Genomic DNA, 27,307 nt, shown 5'->3' with positions numbered 1-27,307 from the left:
AATGACAGTGATAAAAATAGTTAAAAGTGCTAGAGTTTAAAGAGACAATCTTACGTGATCTAGGAAAGCTCACCCTCAATAAGCCTCCCATCACTCACCCTCCCCCTTAATTCACCTCCATTTCTATTTGCAGTGCTTCAAGGTCGCCATACTGGGAATCTGACTCCCACAAGTTCCTATAGCCCTGGAACCCTGCTCTCCGGTGTAGGGACTGTGCCCACCTTTAAATCTTCTCTCAAAGATACCAGTGACCATTCCTCCTTAAATTTTTTTTTTTATTGAAGTACAGCATGCCCATAGTTTTAAAAAATTAAATAATCCAATAGTCTCACATCCCACTCTTCAGCCATGCCTCATAGCCACTATTTTCCACCCTGTAACTCATGTTGCCTTGGGTCCTTTGGGTGGATCCCTCCACATCTCTTCTAAATGATAAGCTTGCACCTTGATTCCTTGAATTATTCACCTCAGGCCATAGCCCCTGGCCTTATGCTTGATGGCTGTGTATTTAGTTTGCTTACCCCAGTCTTCCCTGTCCTTCGCCTTCCAATATGATCCCAACACTATTCCCAGCTCTACTGTGGGTGGTATTTACCTTCCTGCCTCACCATCTTATAAGATGGGAGCATATCTTAGGCTTGCAAAGGAAGTTGTGAAAGTGAGCTCTTCCTCTCACCTGTGTCCGGTTTCTATTGCCTGTTCCCAGTCCTGCCGAGCCAAGAACAGGCGCATCTTCAGGATGAGGGCGGGCAGAAAGTTCCCAGAGGCCAGAGTGATCTGGTTCACCACTTCCAGGGCCCCCGAGTAGTTCTGCTGCATCATTAAGTATGTTGCCTGTGGGAGGCCAGAGAGAAGAGCCTCGGTCAGTGAGGCAGGTGTCAGTGACTCCACCGAGATAGGATGGAGCCTGAGGGACCTACAGGTCCTCTCTGTTGGGCCAGTGAGTCCTCAGGCCTGGCCCAGGGGAACAGCCGCTAAGAGCATCTTGGGAAAGAAGTTGTCACTCAGAGCAGTGACAATGGTCCTAGGTTCCAGGACAGGCAAGGCAGAGGGGCTCCCAGGAGCCAGCTAAGCCCTGAGCTTGAGAAACTCCACAGGCCTGGCAGAGGGCACAGCTGTGGGAGGTTCACCCCAAGAGCTAAGGTCATGAGCATTTTGCAGTTCTACAAATTGCCCATTCATTCCTGAATTTGCTGTCCTGAATTTCATCATTGGGATGTGCTCACTGAGGCCCAGTTCGCAACTTGGAGTCAGTTAAGGTTCGTGGGCATCTCCCTCAGTGGCAAGGCTGTGGAGGGAATTAAGTCCTGTTGGATTGGGGTCAGGGCCTCTGCAGGCCAGCACCAGCTATCAGGTTCTCCTGGAAGACTCATGGCAGGTGTCCTGAGGGCCACAGGGCAAAGCTTCTGAAAGACTTGAAATTGGACTCTGAAAGTTTGGCTTAATTGAGACCCACAGCACCTCTCCCTTAAGAAACTTCTCACTAAAACCAAGAGAGGATTATTTTGAATAAGGAAGCGTGTTCATGTGCTCACTGCAGTGCTTCTATGTGGAGGACTGGAAACCACCTCAATATACAAACAAAAGGGAACAGGGTTGGTAAATTACATTATGCTCATACAAGGGGGAGTGGCTTGACATAGAAGCTCAAAATGACATTTGCTTATGACAGAATATTAACAGGAAGAAAAAGAAACTAATGATCATATGCCCTAGGATTAGCAGGGCAGGGGTTGGCTGAGGTCTTGGCTGTCGCTGCCCCACCCCCCCACCCCTGTCCCCCCACCCCAGGGGGTGGCCTCTAGGGTACTCCCTGATAAGCCTCGCTGTTCCTGCTGCCCAGGACACAACCTGGGGCACACTCTAATCCAAGCACAGAAGGAGGCCTTGCAGTGGTAGTGCAAAGCGTGTCCTCTTGTCATCTCATGTCAGGGTTCCGGGTTTGTTTTTTGTGGGTTTTGTTTTCTGGTGCTAGGGATGGAAGCCAGGGCCACTCTACTCCTGAGCCACACCCCCAAGCCTTTTTATTTTAATTTTTGAGACAACATCTCTCTGAGTTGCCGAGGATGGCCTCAACATTAAGATTCTCCTGCCTCAGCTTCCGGAGTAGCTGAAATTACAGGCGTGAGCCACTGAGCCCAGGTTTAGACTTCTGTTTTTTTTTAATTGAGTAATTATTCATTTCATAAGGACAATGTGTACAAACAGAAGAGAATAAGATGACAGTTTTTTTTTTTTCCCTCAAAGATTGAGTCAAAAAAAGGTCATAAAAGAGAAAAAAAGAGGGGGCTGGGGATGTGGCTCAAGCAGTAGTGCGCTCTCCTGGCATGCGTGTGGCCCGGGTTCGGTCCTCAGCACCACAAAGATGTTGTGTCCGCCAAAAACTAAAATAAATAAATAAATAAATATTAAAAAATTCTCTCTTTCTCTCTCTCTCTCTCTCCTCCCTCTCTTAAAAAAAGAAAGAGAGAAAAAAAGAAACAATTTGAATTAAGACCAGAAAAAGCAAACATATAAAATATATACTCTCGATATAAAACTACTAGGTGACTAACAGGTGAAATAAGAAGAGTGAAAGAAGCAGGTGGAGAAAAGAGGCAGTGAGTGAAACCAAAAAAGAAGTAGAGGAAGCAAGGCTGAGTGAGCCCAGGGAAAGTGACCCGGAAAGTGACCTGGAAAGTGACCCTGAGAAGACACCCATGCAGAATGACTGAAGCTCACATGGAGCAGGAAGGAGTATGAGACCTGGAGTGAGCCCAGGGCTGCTGTGTGACCCTAGATTGGTCACCAGCCCTCTCTGGGTCTCTGCTCCTCAGTCACCAGATGAGGCATCTAGAGACTGAGGGTCTGGCCTGAGGTTACCTGGTAGGTCTCTGGTTCCAGGGGACCAGCCACGCATACTGCCCTCCCTCTGCCTACCTTTCCCATCAGCCCCAGCACATCTTTGGTGTCCTGAATTCCTTGCTCCAGGTACTTGATGGATTTCTTCACAATGTGAGGTTTATCTGAGGTGAGTTCCACCCAGCCTTTGAGCACATAGCCCTGGGGAGAGAACAAGAGGAAAGATGAAGTCCTTGGTCCCCTGGAGCCTCGACCTAGCCTGCTCCTGTCCTGCATGCTGATGTCCTGGGATAAACCCCAGAGCAGGCCAACCCCCTTTCTCCCAGGTCTCACATTGTCCCTGCTGCCTGCAGTGCCCTGCCAGACCTGCTTCCAAACCAAGTCCACTCACCTGATTGACTACTACTTTTACCTCAGCTTAGGAGACTGCTCCTGTAGGAGGGCTGACCCCCTTGCACCCTCACAGCTCTCTGCCACCCCTTCCTGCAGTCCTCTTGCCTGTCTTGCCATCATCTGGTTACTTTACACTGGGGTCAGGCCCATCACAGGGGCAGGGGCAGGGCCAATTCTTGGTCCTTCTACTCCTTAGACCAGCCAGGGCCTGGCCATGCATATAAAGCCTGGGAGTGCCCACAGCATGGATGAGTAAGAGCCATACTGACCTCGGGGGACCTTCTTTGTTCCCATCAGCCTTCACTCAGCCTCTCCTGGTAGATGGGGAGGGTCAGGCAGGGGAAGCAGAATTGGAGGGGCACTTGGAAGAACCCTGCCTTGAAGCATCCCTCGATGGACTAGCCTCATGTTTCTCTTTTTCCATTTTCTCTCCCATCAGCAGCCTTTTTTTGGGTGACCCCTCATCCTCTAAGAAATATTAGTATCACAAATACATCATATCTGTGTTTTGTGTTCTATAAGATATTTGTTTTATACATAGAGTAAGGTTTTTTTCATTCTCTCCCCTAAGGACCAATGTTCACATCCTTGAAAACTCATATCAACCCCCTCAGAATGAGAGGCCTAGACCGAGACTTTGAAATCCACCATTAGCACAGATATGCTGCATAAGCCACGTGCTATGTGTAGGTGCCACCACTTGTATCTAGTGAATAGATGCAGGCAGGGAATAACTGTAGCCAGTTCATTGGGATTTTCAAGAAATCTGGACTTGATTTCTAAATATCAGTAACGTGGATGGTTATTGGGGTCTTGTCAGTGCCTGGGTTGGCCCTTCCCCAGCTCCAGGGCCCTTGAAGGGAATAAAGGGCCAGCCTGCTGTGATGTGTTTCGATGCTTGCTCTTTGCTGTTGCTCGATGATGCTCAGGGTAGGTACCTCTCTGGAGCTGTGGGAGACCTTCAGAAAGTGGTCGATATACTCCTTGGCCTTGTCGTGGTAGCCCATGAGCCAGAGGAAGAGGCTAGCATAGTACAGGGCTGTCTCAGGGGCTGTCCTGCGTATTTCCTTCAGGCTGCTCTCCAGCTCCTGAATTGCTTCTCGATCTATAAATCCAAAGTGGAGGAAGAGGCTGAGTTAGGATGAGGAGGCATACCTGTTTTGCAGGGGTCACCAGGGGCCCAGGGAGCTGCCCCTGGACATTCTGGATCTGCCTCCATGTATGCAGCTGATTATGGGCCAACCTAGGGCCTGGGAACTAGCCATGCCAGCCACTGAAAATGCCCAGCCCAGGACTCAGATTTTGCTCTCTGACATTTATCTTTTCTGCTCTGGACCCAGCACAGTGTGTTGAGTAGACAGACCAAACCTGAATCTTTGGCCTCAGGCCTACAAACCATTTTGGGTGGGAAAATGGCAATTTGTAGCCCCTCCAGGAATCTCTTCCTGACTCCAGAGTGGTGGAGACTAGTTTTTTTTTTTTTTTTTTTTTGGTGGTACTGGGAATTGAACCCAAGGCCTTGCTCATGCTAGGCAAGTGCTCTACTGGCTGAGTTACATCCCTATCCCTATTGGCTTGATTTTTCCGACAGGATCTCACAGAGCAAAGGAAAGAAGGGTGCTTCTTCAACTCTTGGGACCTAGAGGGAGGACCCTTCCCACTGTCATGTTCTCTGCCTCTTCCCACTCAATGGTGCCCAGGCCTGGCATCTTCTCTGAGGCTTCCAAGGGTAGACTGCAGCATCCTCTCCTTGCTGACCAGCAGCAGCTAGCTGCACAGGCACCCTTGAGGGGTGGGGTCTCTGGAGTGGGCTTCCTTCCCTGCCAGGCCAAGCCCTGCTGAGTGTGGCTGCACTCACCAATGGTTTCACAGCTTTTGTGAGCATAAAGGAGGGCCATAATGGAGCAAAGGGATGTGTCTGGGTGATTCCGGATGCTCTCCAGGTCACTGATGGCGTCCTGGATGCGCTCTACAAAGAGAGACCACATGATTATTATGCCTGAGAGGCAGGAGACTCTGGCAGATGCCTAGAATCCCTATCAGGGCTGACCGACCCATGGCTTAGCACCACCTGCCTTTACTTGGAATTTGAAGACTAACTGGTCTGAAAGGTCCCTGGTGGCCTGAGTTCCCTGGTGACTGGTCCAGGCTGCCAGGGGCAGGAAGGTCTTGGAGCTGAAAGGTGGCCTGCAAGCACTTGTGCAGGATACCTGCAAGGCTGGGACTATTGGCTGGGGGTCAGTTCTAAGGAAGGACCTCAAGCAGGGCATTCTCCGCTAGCTGCTCAAGACTACCAATTACATTTATCCCTTATGTTTCCTGACACTGGCAGCTCTACCAGGCCTCAGCCAGACCACCTCCAGAATATCGGTGAATTGCTTCTAGGCCTTTTGGCTAAGTGCAGAGTGTCAGCAAAGTCAGCACTGCTCCTGCCTGTGCTCACCCACACCTGCCACTTCCTCCTTCTTTTCCTGCACAACTGGCTCTCAGTTTCCAAGCCTAGAATTAGATCAATAGTCATACACTTGTCTCTCCAACCACGCATTTTGCAGATAGGGAAACTGGGATGCACAGCAGGATAGTGAGCCCTTTGAGGTCTCAAGGGTCAACTAGATATGGATTATATATGCTTTTGTGGATTAACCTGGAAAACTCAGTCTTACAGTCAGTGAAAGACTGTTTCCATGGAAACATAACTAGGATATAAGTAGGCATCCAGGTGTTGGCCATAGTGATGGAGCTGGGCTAGTGCCTGGCATCAGAATGCCAACATTGCTAAGACCTTACCTTCTCTGAGGACTCCATAGGCTTTAAAGAAATGCAACACGGGGTCATTGCTGAATTTCTCCAGGCCCGCAACTGCAGCCTGCTGCACATGGTGGAAGTACTTTTCCTGGCTATAGTAAATGATACCAGCCTGTGAGGAGGAAGACACAGTTGCACTAGCTCCGGCTCCTTTTCTCTGTTCTGACCCATATGTGATGAGACTGGTTCCCTTCCCTATCCCCTACTTTCTCTTAGTCTACATAGGGAAGAGAGAGGGAACATGCAGGCCTCCTTCAGTCCCTGAGCGTAGCTCCATGCAGTTCGCCTAGGAAGGAGTTTTCCAGTGTTCGGATATTACCAATAGATTCTTGTTAAAATATGATGTGTAACTCAATTCAGGCTTTTTTTTTTTTTTGAGAGAGTAATAAAGGAGAAAGAATGAGGACCAATATTAAGGAAAAACTATACCAATAGTTATAGTTACAAGTTCAAGGGCTTTGTAGCCATTATCTTACGCATAATCCTATCTATATCTTCCACAGTTAAGAGCTAAGTCTCACTTCCCCTAAGGTCTATGTGTGCTGGGGTTGGGTCCAAGTGTGGCTGGATTGTAAGAGCCTGGGGGGCCATATGAAAGAACCCAGACATCATCCTAAGGGTAATAAATAGGAAGCAGTTGGAATGGTTTTAAGTAGGAGAGAGATGTATTAAGATGTATGTTTTTGTAAAAACTACACTAGCTGCTGTGTGTGGTGGTAGTGCACACTGCTTGTGAAGACAACTAAAGCAGGAGGGAGCCTGTTGCAGTTGTTCAGATGAGAGACCGTGGTGGCCCTGGGCTAAGAGATGAATAAAAAAAAGTGGGTGAACCCTGGGCACATTTAGGAGTTGACATTTCTTATTGATGAAAGTATTAAGAGACAGGTATAGGGAATATGTATTAATTAACGCTGGCGATCAAATGGTGGTGGCATCTACTGAGATGAGAGATGCAGAAGAGGTGCAGGCAAGGGTAGGGGGTGGAGAGGGTTAAGTAGAAGAGATGACAAAACAGTGGAGATGGAATGATTTGGTTTGGGGTGCTAAAGGGACAGGACCCTGATGGTGAGTGCTAACTTGGGGCTCAGGGTGCATAGAGGGCACTAGTGTCAAGGCACTCTCCAGGGACAGTGAGGCAAGATAGGGCAGGGACTCCTGAGGAGGCTAGGGACAGAGAAGGGAGGCCAAAGAGGTGGCTAGCGAGTAGAGGGCCGGGGTCACCCGGCCGGAATTGTCGGGCAGCAGTCGGGCCACGCACCATAAGAGAAGAATCATTGCTGCTCATCTCCGGCCGCTCGCGGCGGCGAGTCCGGCTCTGGTAGGGCGGTGCAGAGCTGGATTCCAGGGTCAGGGTCCTGGGCACGCCTCTCCTGGCTGGAAGTCGAAGGCACGAGCGTCCTTGGAAACCGGGCAGCCAGCCGGTTGCTAAGAGCGTCGGCGTAGGGAGTGGACGGAGCACGGCGCACCACGTGACAAGGCACTGGTAGTTGAGCTTCGAGAAAGTGAATCCGCGCTGGGGCTCCCCGGCTGCCTGCGGGTCAGCGTTGGTGGTGGACGTGGGCGCCGAGCGGGGCAGCGGTCATGGGCCTGGGCTCCAGCGCCCAGCAGCCTGCTGGCGGCGCCGAGGGCTTCCACCTGCACGGGGTGAGTCGGTCCCGGGGCGCTGGTGATCTTGGAAGCGCGCCTGTAGCGACGCGTCCGCGCGTTTGGTCACCTTTCGGTTGGCGGCTACCGCTGGGTCCCCGCCCGAGCGTGGCAGCTGTGGGCTGCCAGCCTCTTGAGAGAAGTGGCATCGCCGGACTCCAGGCCTCGACGCTTCTGCCATCGCCATGGGCTCGGCGCCCGCCCCAAATGCCAGCTGTGCAGGAAATGGGGGCGTTCCGTGTGGCGCTACCCGGAGTGGCGTTCTTCCGGGTGAAGAACGCGCCGGCTCCTCGCAGAACTCTCTGGTGCCCTCAGGGCACATTGGTGATGACCTCTGTGTGCCGTGCTCCGTGCGGAGTTGGGGACAGCCAGCAGCTCCAAGGACCGAGTGGTCCCCTGCATCGATCTTGCCGTTAAGACTTGCCTGTCGCATTGTCAGGAGGGGTATGGGGGCGGGGCGAGGACCAGTGGAACTAGCCAGGGAAGTGGGGTGCTGGAGGCCAGGAGAATGCCGCCGAAGCCCGGGAGAGCGTTTGCAGCTTGGGGAAGCGCCCCAGTGGTGAAACCCTGTGGAAAGGCGGGTCGGTGAGGCAGGGACTGAGGATGGGCTTTAGGTGCCAGGAAGTCTGGACGAATGGGCTTTAGGTGCCCCTGCAAGGAAATTTGGACGAATGGGCTTTACGTGCCCCTGCAAGAAAGTCCGGACGAGCAGGCTGCAGGACAGTGGAGATGGAGAGGAGTTCCTAGCCTGACTGTGGAGGTGGGGAGAAGAGCCTGCAGCCAAATGGGCTCTAATGTAGGTGAGAGAAGCAAGAGAGCATTTGGCCCTGGAGTGCACCTAGTTAAGATCCCCTGCCCGGGTTCAGATTCCCACCCCTGCACACTTAACCTTGTGTGAAGCGATGGATGTAGAGATGGGTGTAGACAGACAAGTTTGCTCCTTTGGTGCCTGGCTGTTGAGTGGTCTCTGCTTTGAAGGAAGGCTCTGTAAGCAGGTGTCACATGGGAGGGGTTTTCTAACAGGAAAGCCAGGCCTTTTTTGACTACCCAGCATTGATGGGATTTGTGCTTGGGGATGGCCTTTCTTATGGGGAGGCACAGAGGCAGACAGTGGAATTCATCCAGCCAGGATAGTCTTGGAACAGGTTTGATGAATAAAAAGGAATTCAGGATGTAGGCAACCAGGGAAGCCATGGGGTGATGGTAGGAGTGCAGACAGGAGGACCTAGTGGAGAGGGACAAGATTAAGAGGCTAAAGGATTAGAAGTCATCCTCCACATATTTGTGAGCACTTAATCTGGCAGGCAGAGTTCTAGGCAGCAGAGATAAAGCTGTGAACAGAATAGACAATGTCTGTAATCCATTCTTGTGTGCTTGCATTTGGATGTCAGTTGGGAGAGAAGGAAGATCATAGGAAACAAATATGGTAGGTGGTAACCTGCTAAAGCAGGTTAAGGGAAAAAGAAAAAATGGGTTGGTGCCATTTTCTAGAGTGGTCAGGAAAGGCCTCTGATCAAGTGATTTTTGGACAGATGTCTCAGCCAGAAGGGCAGACAGTATACACATGGAGGAGAGAGTATTCCAGTTAGAAGGCCCAGCAAAGGTGGGTCGTGCTTGTGTGTCTGAGGAAGTGTGAGGAGGCAAAGACAGCATTTTGGAAAGTGTGGCCAGTATCAGGAGGAAGTCAGGCTGTGTAGGACCCTGCTACTGTCCTGAAGGTTCAGGATTTTATTCTGAGATGTGGGGCCTTTGGTAGGTTTTATGTGGGGAGGTAACATGATCTGCTTATATTTTTAAAACTTAAAAGAACAAGTGTGCTCCATTCTATAAATACTGGCATTCCCACCACGTGCCAGGCCTGTTGGCAATGTCCCTTGCCCTCAGTAAGCATATGGTAAGGAAGGATTCACAAGGAAATGGCTGTTATATGGCAGTGGTTAGGGGAGGACTGTGGGTTGGATTTCCTAGGGACTGAGCCCCTTTTCTCATTTTAACTTGGGTTTAGTAAAAGAGTTGAATGGATAAAGCAGGTGAAGTGGTACTGTCCTTGCCACTGGCCAGCCAGCGCTGGGTGACTTTGTAGGCTGACATCACTGTTTGTTCCATGAGGTTCACTGGTGGGGAAAAAGAGGATGGGGTGTTATGAAAAGCAGCACACATTGTGGGGCTAAATGGTGTGGGGCATGCTGGGAGTCTCCAGGGAGAACTGGATGGAGGGGTGGTGGGTTTTGCAGGAAGAGGGTGCAGTGGATGGCGGTAGAGATGATTTCAGCTGTGGAGCCCAGTGAACAATGACAAAGCCTGGGGTGAGGGAAATGGAGTTTAGCAGACAGAGGGCAGGCCCACAGGAGAGGATGGGTGGATGTACTGGGTGGGCTAGGGGAGCACCAGCCCTGGGGACTGGGGGCCTGAGTGTCAGCCCTCATCTAGGGTGGCTGACATAGTGTTGAGGAGGGGTAGAATGGCCTTGGGTATGGCCTTTCCTGAGCGGAGGTGGGGTGTTTTGCAAGTGACCCTGCTCAGGGAGAAGCACCCTCCAAAGTAGCCCTGTCCTTTGGTTTTCAGAAGCCCCTGAAGGGATAGAGGGCAGGCTCAGCTCTCCTGAAGCAGGGCCTAGGAACAGATTGCCCTCTGGGTTGGGGCAGCTAAGGTTGCCGGGCCCATGTTGGAAGCGATGGCAGCTTCTGGAGGTAATAAGTAGAGATGCAGTTGTTGCTGCCAGAAGACAGTCCTGATTCCAGGGGCAAACTGGCCTTATCCCAGAGGCTCAGCAGTTTGTTCTCAGCAGGCTGTCTGAGACCTCTCTTTCAACTTGGGGAATCCAAGACTGGAGGGGTTGGCGAGCAGCAGAAGGCCTCAAGAACCCAAGACCACAAGAGTCCTGTGCCTCTCAGGACACAGAGGCCTGGCTGTTATCTGACCCTAAGAGGTCATCAGTGTCCACGAAGGCCTAAGTATGGGCCTACCATTAGGGTCCAGGACCTGGGGACAAAGGCCATGTTGTGTGAACTTGGACCTGCAAGGCCTGGTTGTATTTTAGAAATATATTGAGCTGGAGAGTCCAGAGAGGAATTCGGAGCAACCTGGCCTGGCAATGGCTCATGAAGGAGGTTTCCTGCATAAATGGTCTGTGAGGCTACTGGGGAGGCTCATCAGGCCCAGTCCTGCCCCTGTGGTGTGCTTTCCTTCCCAGCATTCTTCAGTGGCCCTCAGTTACCTGCTGGATTGAGTCAAGGCCAGGCCTTTCAAGATCTGGTCACAGGCTGCCTTTCCCACTCCCCCTTTCTGGGCACAGCCCTGGATGTATTTCTCCTGCCTGCTTTCCTTGAGCATTGGGGTCCCTTGTCCATGTCTGAACTTTTCTAATGACACACTCTGGCTTTCCGGCCAGTCCAACCCAGCCCTCTGGGGCAGCATTTCCCATAGGCCTGGGCCAGCTTATCTTCATGTACCTCCTGGTAACCCCCAAAGGCAGCCTTGGGCTGTGAGGCATCTCTGGAAGCATTTGTGGATGATCAGGAAAAGACCCATTTTCCTAAGAGGAAAGCTTGTGACCAGGAAGGTAGAGAAAAGGAAGGAGTAGACCTGGACAATGCCAAGAAGCTGTGCTCTTGAGGGCACTGGGAGTGGTGATACGCCAGGGTTGGCAGTGGTTCTGGGAACAGCGGTGGGGGCTTCTTGAGCCTGGGGTTGGTGCAGTGACTGGCCTCTGTCGTGGGACAGGTGCAGGAGAACTCGCCAGCCCAGCAGGCGGGCCTGGAGCCTTACTTTGACTTCATCATCACCATTGGGCACTCGCGGCTGGTGAGGCTCCCCCCACTGCCTCTGCTTTGTTTGTGTACTTGCATCCCTCTGTCCCTCAGGAGGCCCAGCCTGCTTCTGCTTGTGTTTTTTACCCAGGGTCACTGAGGGCAGAGGGACTCTTGAAGGTGGGCTTGAGGGTGTGGAGGGGACTGGCCAAGGGCAGTATGGAGTGCTCTGGACCCAGGAGGCTTTGTGCTTGCTTGGTTGTGTTTTTTGGCCTAGGGAGGGAGGAGGATTGGGAAGTGCTAGGTGGTGGGGGTCACAGTGGCTACAGCTCACTCTGGCACCTGGCTCTGCTGGCCACCAAGGCCCTTGTGCCATCTTAGGCCCTGACTTGTCTGAAGGGACTGACCTGGGGCTGGGGGATGAGGGCTGGGGCCTTGGTGTCAGCCCTGCTGCCCCTGCAGAACAAGGAGAATGACACGCTGAAGGCGCTGTTGAAAGCCAATGTGGAAAAGCCCGTGAAGTTGGAGGTGTTCAACATGAAGACCATGAAGGTGCGCGAGGTAGAAGTGGTGCCCAGCAACATGTGGGGCGGACAGGGCCTGCTGGGCGCCAGCGTTCGCTTCTGCAGCTTTCGCAGGGCCAGTGAGCACGTGTGGCATGTGCTGGTGAGTACAGGGTGGGGTGCTCAGAAGGAGGTGGGACCCGGGTGGGGGCAGGTGTGTCAGGATTGAATGGGTGGGGCACGGGGCAGAGGCCAACAGCAGTGGCTTATTAGGGGACTCGGTGTGAGATCTGGTGGTGTGCCAGTTCCTGAGAGGGCAGCTTGTGTTACCACCTGGACTGTGTACCCTGCTTCCTGCTAGCCATGTGACTTTGGGCACTTTCTTACCTTCTGCATTTTAGTATCTTCTTTTGAAAGGTGGGGATACCATCTACTGGCGTGGTAGTTGTACTGCCAGAATGCTGCTACTGTTATCAATCTGTCTCTCAAGATAGCATAGATAGTGATTTTTCTGGTATATTGTTATATAGCTAATCGATACATAAACAGGCCACAGTGACTGAGCTGGAATAGTGTCTGATTACAGCTACTGTGCACCTGACACCTGTGCTCATAGGTGGTCGTCCAGGTTCTCAAGTGCATAGTCCTGTGGTGTGGTGGAAGGAGAGTTCCCTGAGCTAGAAGCTGGCTCACTTGTGTTCTCCTCTATAGCTTACCAGCTCCTTGGAGGAGACTAACCAAGGTTTTCAGCCTATCTTTGCAGCCAGCCTACAGAGGTTTGCTCATGAGTAAAATGTGACTGATACAGATGTCTTTGCATTTCTCAGGATGACTGGGAGGCTGGGAGGGAGTGGTAGAGCTTTTTAAGGGAGAAAGCAATCCTGTGCCCAGCTTTGCTCACTGTCCTCGCCTCCTGCCCTCAGCCAGGGGTCTCATGTGCCTCAGCAGTCACAGCAATGCAGTTGGCACTTCCTCTGGCCAAGATGTGGTTTTCTTTCTTTAAGGTATTTCTTTACTCTTCTCCCCGACCTTATGAAACCTGTTTTGAATTGTGGAGAAATGCTGAGAATGGTTTAGTAATTCCACAGTCACACAGCTAGTAGTTGGAGCCAGGAGTTGAGGCCCAGGTCAGATTCTAGAGCCCAGTGCTGAATCATGCCATGGTGCTGCCCTCTGCTGGGCAGGCTGTAGGCCTGGGGAGGTAGGGAATTGGGGTGAAGGAGTCTGGGCTTGAGGTCCTGCTTGACAAAAGAGGACAAGTATCCTACTCACTACCTGAAGAGGTTCCACCTCCTGCCTCTTCTCCCAGCTCAGTGGCGAGGCTGCTGGTTTGTGATTCTTTCTCCAGGATGTGGAACCCTCTTCACCTGCTGCTCTTGCTGGCCTGCGCCCCTACACAGACTATGTGGTTGGCTCAGACCAGATCCTCCAGGAGGTGAGAAGCCCATGGCCTGCCCCTCCCAGAGAGATGGATGGGGTGTGCAGAGATGGGTGGTGTTCCTAAGAAGCGTCTCGTTTCGAGGCTTCCAGTCCAGTGCCAGGAACAGGCCTCAGCTGCTGTGTGTTTCTCATAGTCCGAAGACTTCTTTTCTCTCATCGAGTCCCATGAGGGGAAGCCCTTGAAGCTGATGGTTTATAACTCCGAGTCTGACTCCTGCCGGGAGGTGACTGTAACTCCCAACGCAGCCTGGGGTGGAGAGGGCAGGTACTTCCTGGGGTCTGAGGGCTGCAGGGTTAGGTTGGCGGGGCCTGCCTAGTGGGCATGGACTTCCAGAATCCCCTGGAGGAGGTAGAGTACTGGGCCCTCGGCCCAGGACCTCTGAGGCTGACTTCTAGCCTGGAAGTACCCTTTCCAGCCCCTCAGGGATGGGATGGTAAAAGCAGGGAGGGCTGTGACTGTGGACAACCCCATGAATGAATATTTCTGGCCTTTGGTAGTCTAGGGTGTGGCATCGGCTATGGGTATCTACACCGGATCCCCACCCAGCCCTCCAGCCACAAGACGCCACCTGTTGTTCCAACACCTGGCACCCCACTGCCCGGCACCCCACCACCTGGTGCCCCACTTCCTCGCGCCTCGATGCCTGGCACCCCACCACCTGGCGCCCCACCACCTGGTGCCCCACCACCCGGTGCCCTGTCACCTGAAGCCCCGCTACCTGATGCCCCACCACCTATTGTCCTGCCACCTGGTGCCCCGCTACCTGATGCCTCACAACCTGGTGCCCCATCACCTGGGCCCACCCCTCAGGATTCTTCTGGCCTGGACCTAGGTTCCAGGCAGAATGACTACATGGAGGTATGTGTCAGCCAAGGGAAGAGGGGAGCTTATATGGGCAGAGGGGCCTGCCAGCTGGAAAAAGACTCTGGAAGCTACCCTTGGGGTGCCCCAGCAACGTCACCCTTGTGAGGCCCTTGTGCCTTTAAAGGGAGGCCCACCTATTTCTGGGACACAGTGGAGCAGATGGGCCCTGTCTGGGACAGTCAAACCACTTTTGGCCCTCCTGTCCCTTCAGGTGAGGCACTGGTTGTTGTTTACATTCATAGGTGGAAACTGGGAATTAAGAGATGGGCAGAGCCTTGCTCTGTGCCCCAGTGAGACTGTGGCATTCTGGGAGGTTTTCTGGGTGTCAGGCTGAGTCTGCAGGGCAGTGTTAGCCCTGCCGTCGTGGTTAAAGAGTGGGTTGAGGGCACCTTGGGCAATGGGGTTTGTGCCAGGGGGTATGCTGGGATGTTCCTTCAGTTGTACCTGAATTCAAGGAAGACCCTCACTCCCTCTGGTCACCGAGGGTGCCCCCAAGTAGCAGGGGGAATATGTTAGAGCCAGGTAGATACCTGGGGCTCAAGGATGTGGATAGAGTGCTCCGTCTATGTGGATATGGCAGGGGAGGCCAGGCCATGGCCCTCTGGCCTGACTTCACATTACTTGTAGGGGAAAGGGCAGATGACCAAGACCATTTCCTTCCTTAAGGCACAACAGTTTGCACACAGCAAGGGTGGGCTGGTATCTAGGCTGGATTGTGAAATCCACCTCAGGTCACTGTCCTGATGGCCCCCTTCCTGTTCCTTCTTCCTTGGTGCCCCTAGGCCATGCTACAAGTACCTGGCTCCCTCATGGATGGACAGCTCCCCAGGTCTGGAAGTCCCAGCCACAGTGCTCCAGACTTTGGGGGACTTCCACATTCCATGGAGATTTCTCTTCAGCCTCCACCTCCAGTGCAGCGAGTCATGGATCCAGGTACTGGGCAGGCCCGGAGGGGAGGCTAAGGAACCTGCAACTCCTGGTGCGAAGTGGGCCCCGGCTTGCAGCAGTGCCAAAAACATTCCCTAGGGCCTGTTGCCCCTTCATACCTCACAAGTGCCAAGACTGTTGCAGGCCATCTAATCCATTGCATGGGTGGAGTCTAGTTCAGAGAAGAGAGATGGCCTACTTCAGGTCACACAGAAAATTGGAGACAGGGCAGGGTCTGGGCTGCCCCCATGGTCTGAGCTAACACTGAGCTAACCCCATGATACACAGCCCCTAAGCCCTTTCCCTCAGAAAAACCCAGTGGAACCTTCTTGGGGTTGATTGGATGGCACCACCAGGGAATGAGGACGTTATAGTCTCCAGCTAGGCCAGGGATAGATATCCCAGGCACTGGGCAGGGTGAGCCCAGGGTACTGGCTTTCCAGCAGTCAGGGTTTTGTGTTGTGTTCCCTCCTCAGGTTTCCTGGATGTGTCAGGCATTTCCCTCCTGGATGGTAGCAATGCCAGTGTGTGGCCCAGCCTGTCCTCCTCCACAGCGCCGACTACCATAGCCAACTCAAATGTAGGACCAGAGGATGTTGGTTCCAGCAGCAATTCTCATGAGCAGGGTGGTAAGTAACTTTCCCTTCTGAAGCCCTCTGGGAAGGACCCCAGGTTGCTGGTAGTCTGCCCTAAATTCCTCAGCTGGGTTAGTTAGAGGCTGCCCCTTGGGTTGAGTACAGCCATATGGGAATTCATAAACTTTATCTCCTATCCCCCATTAAAGCCTAAAGAGGTGGGGGATTGGGCATCATAGTTACTGGCCCCAGTACCGTGGTCGTAGGTCCTGGCTTCTCCTCAGCCCAATCCTTGTGTTTCAGGTGAGGCCACATGGTCTGGGTCAGAGTTTGAAGTCTCCTTCCTGGATAGTCCGGGTGTCCAGGCCCAGCCAGACCACCTGCCTCAGCTGACTCTTCCCGACAGCCTCACCTCTGCAGCCTCGCCAGAAGATGGGCTGTCTGCTGAGCTGCTAGAAGCTCAGGCTGAGGAGGAGCCTGCAGTCACAGAGAGCGCAGACTTCAGGGCAGAGGCTGAGAAGCCAGCCAGCCAGGCCCAGATATCTTCCCCAGAATTACAACCAGGGCTGTGATAAGGTCTCTGATGATATTTCATGAGGTCCAGATGTGGGCAAGCAGCCCAGCTCCATGCCTGACCCTAGCCTTGTGTGTTCCACTTTCTAGGCTGCAGTTCCAAGTGATGTGCAGGGACCTCTGTTGGCAGGGTTTTGTGTCTTCTTTGAGCCTCCTTGGGGTCTTTAGGAGATGACCTTGAAGCACTTACACTGTGTGATGGTCCTGGCTTGGAAACTTTCAAGCAAATACTTTTGGGGTGTTAGAGGGCTGGGAGCAACACTCCAGCTTAATGTTTTCCAGGAGCTGTGATGGTAAAGGAGGGGATTCTTTGCTGCTTTGGAGGGACATGAAAGCTGACTTGGTAGTGAGAGAACGCCATGCACCCTCAGGACCAGTGCCTGTTCTGGTCACTCGGGTTACCCAGGAGGCAGCAGGGTCTAGACATGTTCCAGTATGAGGTCAGGTGAGGGAGGAAGGGGTTGTTTCAGTTGTTGCCTGATGCTTTGTAGGGCTTGCCTTGATCCTGCCTGCACAGCCCGGCTAGCCCATCTGTACTGAAAGGGACCCAAGCCCAGGACTCCACCCTGCCAGTCACAATCACTGATGACTCCCTCATGTGCCCTCATGCACTACAGTGCAACATTTGGCTCAGGCTGGCTGGTGTGCCCCACCGCTGGAGGAGAGAGGCAGTGCACTTGCCTCTCTTTTAGTGAGGGTTTGAATATTCTAGGCTCTTCCGCAGAGACCCAGCTATACCTGCACCACATTTGTTCTTCCCCAGGGCCTGCATGCCACACATCTAGTATTCTAGTGGCAACTCCTGTCGGCTCCCAGACTTACGCAATGATCTCTGATATTCAAAGCATCCAGCCCTAATGATGAATAAAAGTTGCAAATTAAGCTCACTGTCCTATGTAAACTCTCAGTCAGTCCACCTCACTAGGTCTCTTCAACACCTAAAGCTCCATCCCAAGAGTCAATCAGGGGCCTAGAAAGGCCCTTCTGTCCTTTTCTGTAGTATGTGGGAACAGTTTTCTCCACCCCCTGGTGCCTTTGTAGGCTAAGACTAGGTTAGGTCTACCCTGCTCAGCTCCTGCAGAAGGGGATGGCTCTATCCAGGGATAGCCTCTCATCAACTGAAATCCTCTGATGCTCTGACCCAAGGCCCTCACTCCCGACGCTAATTACTTCCTTGACAATTACCGTGAAAGCTGCCTATGGCCTTGTCTTCTAGCCTTTATCTCGTTTCTAGAGTTTCGCTATTGCAGTTCCATTTGTATAATGTGTGTAGGATGGTGAACACAGGAAATTCAGTTCTGTCAGGCCTACGGGACAAGGACTGGGGAGCATAGACCAAATTATATGGAGGAACTAGGGCCCCAAATTAGCAAAAGTTTCAAGCACTGTGACTACATTTAAAGCCAACCCTTGTCAAGCCTACCAGAGCAGCTGATAAGTCTTCAGAACAGTGAGGCATTGTGTCCTGGACTGTCTGGGAGCCCAGTGTCAGTCTGTAGGAATGCAGGAAGTAGAACAGAACCGCCACAGGACTGTCTCGGGGCCAGCTTTCCTTAGCTCTGTAGCCTGGCAGTCTGACCCACAGTTGCTCTCACTGGAAGGTTATAGCTCCTCCTCCCCTCTCCTTTCTCTTCCCGTCTAAACTGGGGGATAAAATGGTATCAGTGCTAATGATTTCCAGGGTGAACATGAAACCAGAAGTTTCCTTCTCTGTAATTTGCTATGAAGGAAAACGCAAGTGAAAAAAATAAATATGTACTACACCTTGAAATATTTTAACTAAAGCTTTTATTCTATACAACTGTGAAATACAGATTTTTTACCCTTTTGGCATTGCAGACTGTCAGATTTTCTGGAAACTGTATTACTGGTAAGACTGGAGGGGAAAAACAAAAATATAACCATGCTGGGGGTCAGATCTACAACAGAGGGGACACAGCCACCCAAGGCTCAGCACACGGGGCAAAATGACCCAGCAAAACACAGTCCTTTAGCTCAAAGGCCCCTTGTGCAAACACAGCTGAGGGCTGGTAAATAAATTTTTTTTTTTTTTTTGCTATTAGTTCACAACTATTGCTAAAAAATGTGCACCAAAAGCGCACTATTGTATCCAACAGATAGAAAGGATTTTAAAAAAAAGAATCTGGTTGCTCTGAGGAAAGGATAAAGACCACCTCAGCTCCTTGGAAATGTGGCTGTGTCTCTGCTCACTTCTTCAAGGTGCAAGAGGTACACTTTCCAGAGTTAGCTGACCAGCAGTGAGGGAACCCTGTCTCTGCAGTTGTGCGGATCAGAATATCTCAAATTGTAAGGTATGGACCTGGGTCCATAATCTGCCCCTAACTAAACCTGTGAAGATGTAGAAAAGAAAAACCCTTCCTCAGCCTCCTCCCCAGTCCCTGCTACTGTGGGGTCAGGCCACACACAAGCTGGGGAGGCAACTGGACTGGAATAAACTGCCCTCTGAAGGCACTTGTGCTTCTGGCTTCATACAAGGAGGCTAGTCTTATGTAGTTTTATGGGGGTGGACCATTGATCTATGCTGAATACAAATGACCTTGGGAAGAATCCAAAGTATTTTCTGCCAAAAGTTGAAGTGTTTATCCCCAATAAGTTATATTCTGTACAAGATCCAAATGATTCTATGAAAGCTTTAGATTGTTAGAAAGAACAGTGAAAAGAAGATCTGGATACAGGTACAACAACAAAACCTGCATATAAAACTTTGGAAAAACAAATATGTATACTTTCCAGATATGAATATCAAACTAACTCACTATGATATCCCTTTACTGTGACATCATAAATTTTAGGTAGCATCTGAATGAAATTAAAATTTCATCACGGTCTTGTTTTGATGGTGTCAAGCTGTTCACCCAGAGCAGGAAGCTATGGTCTCAGTTGCTTTGCCCATGAATAAAGCTGCACGCTGGAGGAAGGTGCGAACAGTCGCGCCTCCCAGGGGCTGCTGCCAGCCAGGGCATCCTTGGGCTGCGTTAATTCCAGCACCTGGAACTTCAACAGCTCTACTACAAGAACACATCTGAGATGCAATATTAAAAATGAGCCCAACATCAGTTATTTATTATGAAGTGGGCTGGCTCTCGAATTGTGCAACAGCAAATTCCCATTAAAAATAACTTTCAAACGGTGAAAACAATTAGATTTTCTTTCTATGACAAACTTGGAAAAAGCCTTCATAGGTACTGCATGAATGGAATGTACTCTTAGAAAAGCTACAGAGCTTGTGGGTTTGAAATTGAAACACAGTTAACAGATGTGGCCCTACGGATGTTCTATAACAAGTGCTAACAGACAAAGATAAGGTCCCTTGAAAGAAAAAGAGGAAGCAAAGTCTGCACTGGCCTGTCATCAGTTCTCAGGACAGAGTCTGCCTGGGGCTCTTCTGCTCTCGCACTCTGCTTCCCTGGGGGCAGCTTAATCTACACGTAGAGACTGGTTTCTATATTACATCTCAATTAGTCACTTCAATTGAAAGATAATCTCGGTCCATACCAAATTGGCCATTAGAAGTCTTGCTCCCATTGGGGATCAGTGGGCTTCCTAGGACTACTCTTGGGGCCATAGAGGAAGGTAGTAAATGAATACCCAGGAGCATAGGCCCACCCTTCACGTGGACTTCTGACGGTAATGGAGGGTGAGATCACCACCACTTTTCCATATGAAGTGTTTCACTGTTCGAAGGTCCATATTTGGATCCAAAACCTGAATAGCAAAAAATATATTAAAAGTCTCTAATATCTAAAACCTTCATCCTTTACTGAGGACTTGCTACCAGAGGGCACAGCTTGTTTACTCCTACCCCATGCCTAGTGGCCTCGCCTGTTGGTACAGCTTTCATGCATGCAGCTGGGAACCTAGGCACAGATGTGTATCTTTTGTAACTCAGCCCTTCCCCTGAAGAAGTACCTTCAGTGCATCTCGATTTAAAACAGTACCACCATTTCTCCATCCACCTCCACTGCACATCTTAACTAACACAACAGATGTTGCTCTGCAAATCAAGACAACTTTGTTTTTTGCTCATAAGAAAAAAAGCTATTCGCATATTCACATTTGTCTACATGTGTGTTTAAATCTGTGTCCCTTTACTGAAAACCATCAGGGGAAACAGGAGCTTTAGGTTGGGCTGAAGAACCCCTCTGGAAGAGACACACACACAGGTAGGGGAGACCCAGAGCTTAGAGCTTCTGTATAAGCAGAACTCCCCAAGAGATTTGAGGACTACAATCACACCACAATTATGTAACTTTCTGAGCACCAGCACTAGAAAAGAAATAGGGCTATGGTCCTCAAGTTTGCTTACCTGGTCCTGGCATAAAAGTTCAATTTTTTCCTCTGCCAACACAGCAATATCCTCTTCTTTTTCCTGTTCTCCTGGTTTTTCATTATTAGAAGAACTAGTGGTTTGAGACTCATTATCCAGGTTGATGATTTTCTCATAAACATGTTCCATTACTTTCCGGACTTGGAGCATGTCACTAGCAGACAATCTATCTCTGTAAAAGGTAATGGACTATTGTGACACCAAGAAAAAACATGAGATTTTGTTCAAACATACCACAGAAACATAAATCAATAATTTTTTATCATTGTCTTATACTATTTTTAGAAATGTCAAAGACTTTCTGTAGTGTCCCAAAGGTACAGATTATGTGTAGGTAAATGAGATTAAGCACGTTCTTGAAACTTAACATGAGAACAACCTTCTGGATTTTATTTCCTTAAATTCTCTCCCTAAGCACAAGCAAATTAAAGAATCAGAAAAGCCCAGTGCTCTTGGGGCTCAATTTTCCTTGGGCTCTTTCCCACTGCCACATCTTCAACTAGCACCTGAGGGAGATGATGCCTCAGTCTAGACCACAAGCCTCGAGACTGGGCATCTCCAGTTGGCTATCCCAAAACAGACTCATCAGTGCCTTCATCCCCAAACCTACTTTCTATCTTTGATATAAGTCAACAGGCATTAAACCAAGTAGCTAAGGTTTCAATTGTAAAAGCCATCTGGAACTTCAGTCATTCAATCTATTTGAAGTGATGTCCAGGACATGCTTTAAAATAATCCAGTATGTTTGTGTGGAGGGAGATGGCTGGAAAGGTAGGTAGAAGTATAGGTGAGCAAGATGTTTAGCCAAATATTGATAATTACTGAAGCTGTCTGATGGGTCACTGGATACTCATTATTCTATTCTCTTTGTGGAAGTTTTAAAAAAATCTTTGTAATAAAACAGTTTTTAGTAATCTAATTGATTTTACTTCCTAGGGTATACACAGTGTTCCAAGTTCAGTGTCTCATTCTTGGACTACTAAAATTCTTCTCTTGGGTCATCTTGCTTTGAGCTTCTCCCTAAGTTACCTTTCATGTCTTCTCAGATATTTCTGGTGTTTGGTCACTATACGCTCTATGGCTTGGCATTCAAATTCACTGCTGAGGAAACCTCACCTTTCTAATTTACCTCCTAGAACCTCCTGCTGCCACTCCAGCCTATGCTCATGTACCCAGAGTACATGAGTTCTCAAACACCACTTTCCAAAATCTTGAGCATGCTCTTGCTCCCACATGTCTGAATAAGCTGTGCCCTGCACTGTCTTTTGAAGTTCTACCCACCCTTACAAGTCCAGCTCAAATCCCAGGTTCTTTAAGAAGCCTTTCTGGAAAGCTCTAGTCAAAAACTCATTTCTTTCCCCCACTCTCATTATTCCTTTGGTATTTACAACAGCAGTTAATATACACAGGTTGGGTACTAAACTGGATTTTGGCAAAACAAAATCCATCAACATGATAAACGAGCCTTAGACCTAGTCCTTGCTTCCTGTGCTATAAAGCAATCATCAGAAAAAGGAATTCTCTCCATCAGTTATCTAATGATCAAGGAACCACATAGACCTACATTTACTTACTTTTTTAAGGTTTTTGCTCCTGAAGATGCATGAGGTTGGAGGTAGAAAGGAATTTTGTTGAATTTGGGCATATTTTTCTGAAATAGTAAAATTAAAAAAGGTATAATAGTTTCCATTAGCTGATAAACTAAAATGCTGTCAATAGGAAAACATGATTTACAAATAATTATTTTATAATTAAAAGTGACTGTCTAACTTATATTAAACTATGTCAGCCTTACAGAAAATTTATCAGAAAAAATTACATTTAGTTTTGTAATAAAAGATACGTGAAGGCAAATTATATGGAATATTAGTGGCAATATGAACTTGTAGCATGGCTCATCTTAAATAACAGTACAGGTATTAAAGGAAAACAAACTTTAATTTTTTAAACATATAAACTAAAACCTTAACTCTACATTAAAATACTGGGCTAATACCTAAAGAAACTTAAGTGTCTTAATAAAACCCCACAACATTCACCTCTGAGCCAAGCCAGACTTATGCGGGTGGGGGCCCATCACCCAACTGAAATGGCAATAAGGCCCTCCTGCTGCCTCTCCCTCGACATCACGGTGAGGGCTGGGAAAGAGTGGAAACGCGGCCAACAACCTGGGCATCTACCGTAAAATAAACCTCATGGTAAATGAAGGATAAAACCACCTGGTCATCTTTTCTTGGGGTATTAATCCCCTCCGAGCTTCTCTGTCATAGTGTCTGGATGTGTCCTCTCAGATTTGCGCCACAGGCCTACAGGCAGTAATGCAAACCGGCTGAGTTTTACATTCAAAGGAAGGAGTGGTGTATGGACAGCTCGGACATAAAGAAGACCACAGCATAGCCATCAGGTGTCACAGTGGCTTTAAGTTCTTGGGGTGTATCTGGGACAAAGCAAATTTCTAAAGGTTCTAGAGATTAAATTCCTTTTCATATGGCTTAGGAATGTACAAAATAGGTTAACAGTACATCAGAGAGTCTCAGAAACAGACCCAGGTGTATATAGAAATTTAGTGCACAATAAAGATAGCATTTCAAATTAGTAGGAAAAGGATAGATTATTCAATAAATTGTGCTAGCACACTGGCTATACCTGTGCAAAAAGAATCTTACCACACACTAAACAGAAGAATAAATTTTAACAGATTAAAGATCTAGACATAAAAGAAATTATCATAAAGGTACTAAAAGAATACAGGAGAATTTTTTTTGCTATTCTGGAGTGGGAAATACTTAAACAAGACACAATACTTAGCCATGAGGGACTGATTTTATAAAAATTAGAACTTTTCACCTAACAAAAGACACCATGAACAAAGTGAAAGTTTAGCTGAAACATAAAGAATAGTCAAAGGGTTAATAGTCAATATAAAGATCAATAAGAAAGACAAACAACCCAACAGAAAAATGAGTAAAGAATACAACAGCCAATTCACAGAAGAAATACAAATGGCCAATATGAAAAGATGCTTAACCTCACTATGAAATTAAAAAACAAAACAAAACAAAAAACTGCCTTAAAAAAATAAGGTATTTGCCTATCTTATAGCAAAGATTAAAAATATCCAGTGTTGGTATCGGTGTGGAGAAACAGATGTTTATATGCTGTTTGTGAGAGTGTAAACTGGTACAGCCTTTGTGGAGGGCAATTTGGCAATATCTATCAAAATTTAAAATGTGCATACCCTTTGATCCAGCAATTCCACTTCTAGGAATTTATCCTAAAAAGTACACAAAGATATATGTACAAGGATGTTCACTGCAGCACTGTTTGTAATAGAAAACATTGGAAACAACCCAAATGTCCATTAATAGGGGACTGATTAAGTAAATTATGGTACATTTACACAATGGAATACTATGCAGTCATCAAAAGGGGACGATCCGTAAGTACAGACATGAAAATATGTTCATGATACATTTTTAAGTGAAAAAAGTTGCAGAACAGTTTTAAAAGATATTTTGTGCAAAATAAAATGAACTATACACACATATATGCACACAAATAATATATACTTGTGTATGCAATGAAACAAAAGTACTGAAAGCTCTACATTAACCTATTAACACTTGTTACCTTTGGGGGGAAAAAATAGGAAGTGAATGGCGAGGAGTGAGGGGAGAAGAGACAGGCATTTCACTTCATTCATTTAATATTTTGTTAAATAAGCATATATTGTTATAATTAAAATCCAATAAAAACAGAAATAAATAATTATCAATACTACTTCTGCAACTTTGGAACGGTAAGGAAGCAGATGGAATTCCACTTGGAAATCTAGCTTTTATTAAATTTAAGATCACATTGTCTAAAGCAGTCCTTATTTTTATGAATTGGAAAAAAATAAAAGGGCAAAGTGCAAGCAGAGGACACTTACATCCACAGTGATGTCAATTACCCATTGTGGCACTGTCTCATTGAGAAGCATCGACTCAGTCTCACCCCCAGAATCTCGGCAGAGCAGCCTAAACATAACCCATTAGGTAGTGAGTAACACAACAAGCACAGATGACATGATCAATACTAATCAACATTAGAGGGAGGAACCTGCCTAGATCTCATTGAGGATGATCCCTACTTGACAGCTGAGGAAATGAAGCGCAGCAGGCACAGGACTCAGTGAACCTGGGCACTGGCTTGAACCTCAGGCCCTCTGCGCCTGAGGCCAGGCATACACTATAGCTGCGTCTCTAAGTCCTTGGGGCACAATAAGAAAACAGTGTAAGCAAAGCACTCAAGAAAGGGCCTGTGCCAGTGCCACAGGTCTTCATAGGCAGGATATTTTTGGTGATCACTTTCAAGAAACCAACCATAAAGGGAGAGAATGCTAGGCTCAAGGGCAAGATTAGCATTCTTACTTCTGGGACCCAGAGAGGACTAGTGAACTCTTGCATTTGGGTCCACCACAGTCCTGCTGGTAACCTGAAGGGCCTCACAAAGGACTGCTTGGCACCCCAGGGTAGGCCAGTGCTGGGCACATCAGTTCTAGAGCCGCCCAGCATTCCTTGCCTGGTCTACTCTGATGCTCTCCTATGGGCAGTGACATGTGGTGATGCCATAGGTTCCCTAACCCTGGCAGTCATACTGGTAAAGTAAGAATTTCCTGCAGAAACCACCAGAGGTGCTGCCTGGGGGCAGGATATCTACCTGGTCCCAACACCAGAGGCCACCTCAGATAGAATGTAGTCTGATGGCATCAGATGGTTAACTATCTCATGAAAGTTGAAAAATTTCTAAATTCCTGACATTCCTAGAAGTTAGTAATAAGTAACTTCTAACATCCGTCTAAGTCAATATGTCTTAGCAAAAGGGATGCTCTCTCAGGCAAGGCCTCTGGTCCTTCTTTACCCATACCTGAACAATGTGCGGCCTCCAGCTTCACCAAAGATCACAGGTGTGTGTGGTGGTACTTGAAAATATCCATTTCCCTTCTGCACTCGGTTCTCCTGCTCCCCATTTACTAGGAAAAGATGCAGATTGTGTCATTATCCAGAGTTAGCAATGCTAGAAACACAGACTCAAAGTCTTTTACTTCCACGGGCTTCAAACACAGTAAGATTTTTAGAGTCAAAAGTCCTATAACCCAGTCAGAATTACAAATAAAGGTCAAAAACAAAAGTTGAATTCCTGAAAATAAGAAACAATTTGTGTTGTACCTCATGAGAAATGACTATACTGCAAGATTTTAATAAAAGCGGAGATTAATGTTTGAGATTCTGTTTTGAACATAACCAGCTACTTCAGCCACAAGGAAGTCTAGGACTTCTGTTTATAAATGATCTGTATTTGTTTTTTTGGCATTTGGTAGAAAACCAACCTCAGAAAAATTTCTACAAGGAAAAACAATATGTTTAATGGTAGCCCTAGTTAATGGCAGAAGTCTCTCTTTCATGAACATGACTCTGAATAAAATTGGAAGCAATCTCACCTTCTGAAATCCTATAGCATTCTGCAACTTCTCTCACAGCACCCACACTTCTCTCTTATCACAAAATGCTCTATTATGTAGCTCTCCATCCTATCAGAACATCAGCCCTGGAAGGACAGAGTCCACTATACCCATTTATCTTTATTAAGCCCCCTGCAACTTGCTAACGGCCTCTGAATACTCAAGCTGTTCACAATGCAATTTCCAAATAATGCCAACATATCCACTGAGCAGGATGCAAGTGTCACAGGAGACTCCAAGACAGGTGGAGTGTGTAGTGCCCTGAGCTCTGGAAGAGGAGGTGGACAGGCTTTGCCCTGCCTTTAACATGACAGCTTGATCCTAAGAATGGTGTAGGGTGTTTTGGTGATTTCTTCCTTACTGCTCCACCTACAGCCTGGATCCAAGAAGTACTGTTTTTTGATTGCTTAATCCTCACTGTTTATTTGAGCCTCTGAGATAATCCTAACTAGAAATAACCTGCTCAGAGCTGCATAGTTGACAAGTGGCAGAGCTCACACCAGAACCTAGTTTTCTTGACCCTCTGTAGAAAAGATCTTCCATGAGTTTGTCTGGCTTCCAGTTCATGGTACAATTATGACAGGGAGAGAAGTGGGCCAAGTGAAGTTAAAAAAAAAAAGACTCCACGATGGGTTAGTGAGCTCTCTGAAAGAGACACCTGCAGATTGGTAGTCTGTTTTTTGTTGTTTTGTTTTGTTTTTGGTACCAGGGATTGAACTCAGGGGCACTCGGCCACTGAGCCACATCCCCAGCCCTATTTTGAATTTTATTTAGAGAGAGGGTCTCACTGAGTTGCTTAGTGTCTAGCTTTTGCTGAGGCTGGCTTTGAACTCACGATCCTTCTGTCTTGGCCTCCTGAGCTGCTGGTTGCAGACTGGTTTTGAGAGAAGATGAAGCATGTCATCACCCTGAGAAATTTAAATTGCACAAATCACTATGGATCAATCTGTAGGCCAGAATGAAGTTCATGAAAAGTGATGCTTGCCATTGCCATTGCTGCTTATTCCTGGTGGTTGGTGAGAGGCATCAGCAGAGTCACCCTCAGGAGCTGGGACTCAGAGACTCCTCAAACAGCTGCAGTTACACGTGACATGTGAAATTCTAAGTTTGTTCTTTCTTTCCCCTTCCTTTAACCAAATTG

General features: G+C 48.4%; 3 protein-coding genes across 12 annotated transcripts in view; 1 reads left to right on the top strand and 2 right to left on the bottom strand.

Moving 5' to 3' along the window:
- The window catches only part of Ttc21a (tetratricopeptide repeat domain 21A), a 33,750-nt gene extending 25,936 nt beyond the window's left edge, over window positions 1–7,814 (bottom strand). Inside the window, exons 1-6 of the mRNA XM_027932482.2 lie at window positions 7,298–7,814; window positions 6,022–6,151; window positions 5,093–5,203; window positions 4,173–4,339; window positions 2,920–3,042; window positions 677–834 (exon numbers count right to left, since the gene is read on the bottom strand). Coding sequence (XP_027788283.1) covers window positions 677–834; window positions 2,920–3,042; window positions 4,173–4,339; window positions 5,093–5,203; window positions 6,022–6,151; window positions 7,298–7,324 — 716 coding nt within the window. The 5' untranslated portion in view covers window positions 7,325–7,814. The remainder of the gene's footprint in view (window positions 1–676; window positions 835–2,919; window positions 3,043–4,172; window positions 4,340–5,092; window positions 5,204–6,021; window positions 6,152–7,297) is intronic.
- On the top strand, window positions 7,522–18,086 carry Gorasp1 (golgi reassembly stacking protein 1). Of its 7 annotated transcripts, none has more exons than XM_027932485.3 (9): window positions 7,522–7,683; window positions 11,407–11,487; window positions 11,895–12,098; window positions 13,284–13,370; window positions 13,510–13,640; window positions 13,874–14,234; window positions 15,023–15,173; window positions 15,644–15,796; window positions 16,046–18,086. In XM_027932485.3, the coding sequence occupies exons 1-9, from the start codon at window positions 7,621–7,623 to the stop codon at window positions 16,312–16,314; spliced, it is 1,500 nt and encodes a 499-aa protein (XP_027788286.2). In that variant the 5' UTR covers window positions 7,522–7,620; the 3' UTR covers window positions 16,315–18,086. The 7 variants fall into 7 exon arrangements, with proteins under 7 accessions (XP_027788286.2, XP_071456019.1, XP_027788287.2 ...); XM_071599918.1 differs by lacking the exon at window positions 7,522–7,683 and adding an exon at window positions 7,842–8,095 and having other exon boundaries at window positions 11,858–12,098; XM_027932486.3 differs by lacking the exon at window positions 7,522–7,683 and adding an exon at window positions 8,056–8,127.
- The window catches only part of Wdr48 (WD repeat domain 48), a 44,331-nt gene continuing 35,110 nt past the window's right edge, over window positions 18,087–27,307 (bottom strand). For 2 of the 4 annotated variants that reach the window (XM_071599896.1, XM_071599901.1), the window contains 6 exons: window positions 25,572–25,677; window positions 24,595–24,682; window positions 23,902–23,937; window positions 22,238–22,314; window positions 20,643–20,835; window positions 18,087–20,041 (listed from right to left, as the gene is read on the bottom strand). In XM_071599896.1, the coding sequence (XP_071455997.1) occupies window positions 19,946–20,041; window positions 20,643–20,835; window positions 22,238–22,314; window positions 23,902–23,937; window positions 24,595–24,682; window positions 25,572–25,677 (596 nt within the window). In that variant the 3' untranslated portion in view covers window positions 18,087–19,945. The remainder of the gene's footprint in view (window positions 20,042–20,642; window positions 20,836–22,237; window positions 22,315–23,901; window positions 23,938–24,594; window positions 24,683–25,571; window positions 25,678–27,307) is intronic. The other 2 variants (XM_071599907.1, XM_027932483.3) reach the window with 1 other exon arrangement.

This window comes from Marmota flaviventris, chromosome 1 (genome assembly GCF_047511675.1).
Source record: "Marmota flaviventris isolate mMarFla1 chromosome 1, mMarFla1.hap1, whole genome shotgun sequence".
Lineage (NCBI taxonomy): Eukaryota > Metazoa > Chordata > Mammalia > Rodentia > Sciuridae > Marmota > Marmota flaviventris.
This window is presented reverse-complemented; position numbering and strand designations above follow the sequence as displayed.